The 7,500-nt window shown below is 33.3% G+C and overlaps 1 protein-coding gene across 1 annotated transcript in view; it reads right to left on the bottom strand.

Moving 5' to 3' along the window:
* The window catches only part of LOC113802213 (potassium voltage-gated channel subfamily B member 2), a 56,520-nt gene that overhangs the window by 39,492 nt on the left and 9,528 nt on the right, over positions 1-7,500 (bottom strand). The window contains exons 3-5 of the mRNA XM_070136667.1: positions 7,089-7,315; positions 5,596-5,616; positions 3,749-3,829 (exon numbers count right to left, since the gene is read on the bottom strand). Of these exons, the coding sequence (XP_069992768.1) occupies positions 3,749-3,829; positions 5,596-5,616; positions 7,089-7,315 (329 nt within the window). The remainder of the gene's footprint in view (positions 1-3,748; positions 3,830-5,595; positions 5,617-7,088; positions 7,316-7,500) is intronic.

Genomic DNA, 7,500 nt, shown 5'->3' with positions numbered 1-7,500 from the left:
ATGATATATATATATATATATATATATATATATATATATATATATATATATATATATATATATATATATATATATATATACATACACGTATATGTATATATGTATAAGCATATATATATATATATACACGTATATGTATATATATATATATATATATATATATATATATATATATGTATGTATATATATAAATTATATATATATATATATATATATATATATATATATATATATATATATATTATATATGTATATGGATATATATGTATATACATATGCACATACACATACATATATATATGTATATATATATATATATATATATATATATATATATATATATATATATATATATATATATATATATATATATTTATACATATACATACGTACATATATATGTATACATAGATATATGTGAATATATATGTATATATGTATACAAATATATATATATATATATATATATATATATATATATATATATATATATATATATATATATATATATATATATGTAAACATATACATATGTGTACATACATATATATGCATATACATGTATATATATATATATATATATATATATATATATATATATATATATATATATATATATATATTGTACTTTTCATTTCTTCACTTCGTGTTTAAAAAGGAGTCCTACATGTGTCACCTCGGGTATCCCAGAGTCTCTAAAACGGGACTGCCATAAACACACAACACATAGAGAGCTATCGAAGGGGGCGGGGCAGGGGGCGTGCTGCTCCAGCGAGAGGGCGAGAATGACAGAAGTTGTGACAGACGACAGGTAAGCTGACAGGGGTGCGGGCGGCCATGGGGTCCCCACGCCGCGGCAGAGAAGCCATGGATTGTGAAAAATCGGCACATGTCGCGGTACAGCTTTACATGAGTGCTTAGTACAGGGCAGGTGTGGCACGGGTACAGAGGGTGCCACGAAGTACAAGAACATAGATACAGCTGAGGGAGTGCCAGGCGACCGGCACGATGCCGTGGGTTCAGCAGTGGTACACGTACATATAAGTAATCCATTGAAGTTATGCAGTGCGACGAAGTACACAAAAATATTTAAAAGAACAAGAGAAAAATAAGATAAACAAAAGGAAAAGGGAAGTGGTTGAGGGACAGTGAGGAGGGCAAAGGGTCAGAGAGGGAGTTTCATCTAGGCCGTATTTCTTTTTGCATCTCCATGGCGAAGCTTTTTTTTTTTTTTTGTTACTGAGAAAAAAAGAGAAAATCTGATTCTTTTTACCAATATACATTCCAGGAACTGCATCCAATCAGGGTAGATTGAAAGCTTCATTCGGGGATGGAAAAGTTGAGAAATATGATCCAGAGCGACATCTATCGGACGTTTAATCTCTGTAACGTGTAAAGTGCAATTCATTTTGTTTCTAACTGTGCAAGCATGATCACAATGGTCGGAACTGTTAATAACGGCGGCCACAGCGGAACCTCCTGTCAATAACAGCTTCTACAGCCTTTCATCAAATCTCTTATGTAATTTCAGTCCCTTAATAAACATGTGAATACTAAGTGCTTTTGAAGGACGGGAGGGATTGAGGGAGGGAGTTCCTGCGCTGATTCTCTGACTGGATCCTTCTTTCTGGTGTTGGATTCTTTTTTGAAGGAAGGGAATCTGATGGCATGGTAAGATTTTGCAGTCTATAGCCCGTGATGGTGATGGGCTCTGGCGACGAGAGTGTAAAGGCAGGACCTGTTGACTAACCTGATTCTCAAAAAAAGGGATCTTAAAGGGTGATCTGAAGACAACTTGGAGGGAAGAATCTTGCAGGGGACCTAATTGAACAGGGGCCTGAACAGACCTTGGGGATGGGGATGGGACCTGAAATTGACCTTTAAAGAGAACCTTGAGTAAGTCAACAAGACAACGACTAACATTAGACGGGTCTTTACAGATATAAGCTTACGAACAAATATCAAGCCTGGGTAGTATTCAGGGGGCGGGGGGGACGGGGGAGGGGAGCGGTTACGCACAGGGACACGCCGTTGGTCGAGCTCGTCCACGTGTGATCCTGATTGCAGTGGCCGCCTTGGACAGTTTTGGATTCTTCTTGTATTTAGATTAAAGTATGCACGGAACATCGTAACATTTTGCCGTTATGTTGGTCTATATGAAAAGGCGTTTGATTAAATCATAGAAAGAGAAGGAGAGCGACAGAGACTGAGATAGACAGGCAGAAAGAAAGAGTGTGTGTATGAGATAGAGAGATGGATGAATAGATAGATACGGATAGATAGGCAGACAGAGACAGATGAACAAATAGAGACATGTAGAGATAGATAGACAGATAGTGAGATCAAGGCAAATAGAAAGAGACTAAGAGAGAGAGAGAGAGAGAGAGAGAGAGAGAGAGAGAGAGAGAGAGAGAGAGAGAGAGAGAGAGAGAGAGAGAGAGAGAGAGAGAGAGAGAGAGAGAGAGAGACAGAGAGAGAGACAGAGACTACTAGAGAGATCAAGATACATACATATATATATATATATATATATATATATATATATATATATATATATATATATATATATATATATATATATATATATATATATATATATATATATATATATATATATATATATATATATATATATATATATATATATATATATATATATATATATATATATATATATATATATATATATATATATATATTTATATATACATATATATATCTATATATACAAAGATATATATATATATATATATATATATATATATATATATATATATGTATTTATATATCTATATATCTATATATCTATATGTATATACATACATACATACATATATATAAATACATACATACATACAAATACATATATATATATATATATACATATATATACATATATATACACATACATACATACATACATACATACATACACACACACACACATATATATATATATATATATATATATATATGTATATATATATATATATATATATATATATATATATATATATATATATATATATATATATATATATATATATATATATATATATATATATATATATATATATATATATAGAGAGAGAGAGAGAGAGAGAGAGAGAGAGAGAGAGAGAGAGAGAGAGAGAGAGAGAGAGAGAGAGAGAGAGAGAGAGCGAGAGAGAGAGAGAGAGAGAGAGAGAGAGAGAGAGAGAGAGAGAGAGAGAGAGAGAGAGAGAGAGAGAGAGAGAGAGAGAGAGAGAGAGAGAGAGAGAGAGAGAGAGAAAGAGAAAGAGAAAGAGAGAGAGAGAGGGAGAGGGAGAGAGAAAGAGAGAATTCAAACTCATAAAGCAAGGATAACCTTCACTCGTCACATTCCCAAACAGAAACCTCTAGCACATAACCTTCCTAATTCTAGAATGATCACCGCATCCTTTGCACGCACAATAATTTTCACTATGAACCCGCAAAAAACAAACAAACATAACACACACACGCACGCATTTAATGAAGAAAAAAAATAAACGAAAAAAAGTAATCTCATTCTTACTAGAACAAAATGCCAAACAAATCTTTGAAAAGTAAAAGAACTCAGAACAAAACAGTCTCCCATTCCTCTTCGGACAGTCCCGTGACAATGTTGATCAGTTGCGCGGTGTTGCATGTTCCGTGCATGGTAACCAATGATCTAGATGGAAGTCATGAGATAAGTTTCATTTTTTTCTCTAGAACTAGAATCTGAACGTGGGATCAGAATAGGTACCTTAACTGTGCAAAAACAACAATCAAGCTCATTGACTGTGTCTCCGAGTGCAAGAAGCTGGCGTTCCTTTCTCTTCAACTCCTAGAAGGCAGAGAAATTGGATGCGTCTATGAGTAAACCAGAGGGGTAAGGAGAGAGAGGTAGATAATGAAGAAATACAGTCTTTTTTTTTCTCTTTGTGAAGATTGACTTTGAAAGAGGTCATTGTGAAATTGCACTAGATTACTGTGAGAAATTGAACAGGAATCACGCAGTAGGCAAAGTTGAAGTGTCTTAAGCTACTGAATGGGAAGAATGTTATGACTACATTATAATTTTCTGGAAAGGGTTCGATGGTGAGCAAACATTATCAATAGGATTTTAAATCTGTCTTCTTTTTCAAAAGCCAGAAAAAAGTTATATATTTAAGTATCACATTGTTTTTAGATAGATTATTCAAACTATTCGTGCAATCGACACCAATAGTTTCTACAGAAAAAATAATTCTTAAAAAGCTAAACATTAAGAGTAAAAAAATATATATCTTCGTTCCACATCAATGTTCTAAGGATCTAAAAGTCTCATTCATTAACACCTACACGACATCAACGGCCAAAGATAAAACAGACAAACATCTAAACTAACTACGAGTTTCACTTTAGCATAACCGCTTCATCTCACGAAAACAATATTGAAAAAAGAAAACGGAAGGAGCATTCACAACGAAAACAGACACAAAGAAACGCGACGAGAAGAGTAATTTAGGACAAAAGAAACAACAAGAAAAATAAAAATAAAACGTAAAAAAAGAAAATGACACTAACGAAATAAAAAAACAACAGACGAACTACGGCTCTGAGACACGCTCTACGCCACACTGTAGCTCAGACGAGACACAACACAACAATGGCACTTCAGACGCCTTCGTACGCGATGCACCAGATACGAGCAGCGTCACTACGGGGCGGTCATGCAATCAGGGCGGTACCGAGGGGAGGGGGAAGCGGGGGGGGGGGGGGCGAAAGAGACGTTTACACTTTCAATTGGTCGTTTCAGTGTCGTTTCTTCGGGGGGGGGGGGAGGTGGCGTTTGAGCAAGAGTAGTGTCAGGCAATGTAATCTACAGAATAAGGAGGTATTGGCCTTGCTCGCTTTTAGCTTTCATTAATATGAAGGCCATCATCGATTTACTCTATATGCACATATACGTATGAATATAAACATATGTTTAACATTATATATATATATATATATATATATATATATATATATATATATATATATATATATATATATATATATATATATATATATATATATATATATACATATATATATGCATACATATATATATCATATATATATATATATATATATATATATATATATATATATATATATATGAATATATATACATATGTGTACATATAAATACATATATATATACATATACATACTTATATATATACATATATATATATATATATATATACATACATATATATATATATATATATATATATATATATATATATATATTTATATATATATATATATATATATATATATATATGTAAATATATATAATATATATATAATATATATATATATATATATATATATATATATATATATATATATATATATATATATATATATATATATATATATATATATATATATATATATATATATATATATATATATATATATATATATATATATATATATATATATATATACATATATACATGTAAGTTAAACATGATGACAATAGTGCAATGAAGAATCAAGTCATGGCAGTAATACCTCATTACTCTTTACCCTTATCATAAAATGTAGGGAAACTATTGGAACAGAATTGTATACCTTGAGAAATTGGTTGGAATCCTGTTTTGAGGGAAGGGATGAGAATAATTGTCGGTAGGTAATTGGAGAAGGTCTAATGTAATACATATATATATTTTTTGAGGGATTTAAGTGGAGATTTAACACATGATTCCACTGGCTCGGGATTTAGTTCTAAGAAATTTGATATAAGATACTGATTATTCATTAAGAAAAAAGTTCCTAAGAATAACTGTAAAAATACGTATAATATGTGGCTGAAAGTACTAATTGAAAATATTATAGGAATCTGTACATGGAAATATATCATGATTGTCTATGCTATGTATTGCTTATATAATTATACTGATATGTACAGGAAAATGTAGATATATACAGAAAATTGCGGAAAATCCAGCAGAGAGGAAAAGCATAAATCAAAAATATATTGTATCATATACATATATATGTGTACTTATACATATACATACATACATACATATATATAAATTATATATATATATATATATATATATATATATATATATATATATATATATATATATATATATATATATATATATATATATATATATATATATATGTACGTACACAGATACATACACATGTACACACACTCACACACATATAATCAGTGAAGAACAGCTGAGAAAGTGGGAGAAACAGGCACTATTTCAAAACATAAATATCTAAAAGTTATTTTTTCGAATGTCTAGAGAAAAAAGTTTCACAAAACCAGCTTGAGGGTTTCCGGTCAGTCTTTGTTTGTTTCTCGTGTCAGCTGAGTCTCAATTGGACACTAAAGGCAGTCAATAAACCATTCTATCATGCACATAATAATGAGTTGATTGAAACAAAGGGTTCGGACCAGACGTTAAAAATGTAATCTATGTCAGTAAAGTACAGCACAATGGCAGACAAACGTTGAAATCTGGCCGACGGAAGCAGAATGGACGATAGATAATGAGGAATAGACAAGAAGAGCGGAGAAAGGGAAGAGAAAGGAAGGAGAACGGAGACTCGAGATATACAGACAGAGAAAGATAAACGGAAGACAAAAGAGAAAAGTTGATACAGTGCAGACTGTCAACGAAAAGAGACGCAAGGGGAGAAATTCCGAACTAAAGGAAGTGAGGGAAAGGGAGTTAGAATATTTGAAGGCAAGATCAGGTCGAAAAGACGTTATTTCTTTTAATCTAGTGTTATTATGATTGATAATTATCATTATTGTTATGATTATTGTTTCTCATTTTATATCACTAAAATTTGAAATGGGATTTTACATTTGACCGAAAGAAAGAAAAATAATTCAGAGCTTGACAAAATAGAAATGAAATACTAGCAAATGAATGCTGGACAGGACAGCAAGCTAATCAAGATATCTGGCGAGGGGAAGACATGAATCCGAGCTCAGAAGGACGGTAATAAATACAACAAATGATAGTTATGAATACAGGGAGAGAAGAGACAGGGGAGAGAGGAGGAGAAGGAGGAGGAGGAGGAGGAGGACTTACCGGCGTCTGGTAATCGGGGGAGCCCGGCGGCCTCGTCTCTTCGGTGGCCGGGATATCGAGAATGTTCGACGCGGGGGCGGCGGCGTTCACGCCCGCCCCCTGCCGAGCCTCCTTCTGCAGGCGACCCATGTGGTGTTCGTGGTTTTTGTAACATCCCGTGCCGGTCTGGCCAGCACGCATGGATTCCCCTGCCACCGAATTGGCATCTGCCTGGGACATGTTGTGACCTAAACCACCGAGAGAGACAAGACAGAGAGACATCACCATCTAAACAACGAGAAAGGGCCGGGGATGCGCCTTCCGGTGTCTCTCATCCCACTTGGGCCGCCTCCGCGATGCTTGGATTCCCCAGCCTCGGGGAGTCAGGCTTGGGTTCCTTCAAGACAAAGAGAGAGCGAGTCTCAAGCTGACA

The sequence above is a fragment of the Penaeus vannamei genome, chromosome 2 (genome assembly GCF_042767895.1).
Source record: "Penaeus vannamei isolate JL-2024 chromosome 2, ASM4276789v1, whole genome shotgun sequence".
NCBI classification, from domain to species: domain Eukaryota; kingdom Metazoa; phylum Arthropoda; class Malacostraca; order Decapoda; family Penaeidae; genus Penaeus; species Penaeus vannamei.
This window is presented reverse-complemented; position numbering and strand designations above follow the sequence as displayed.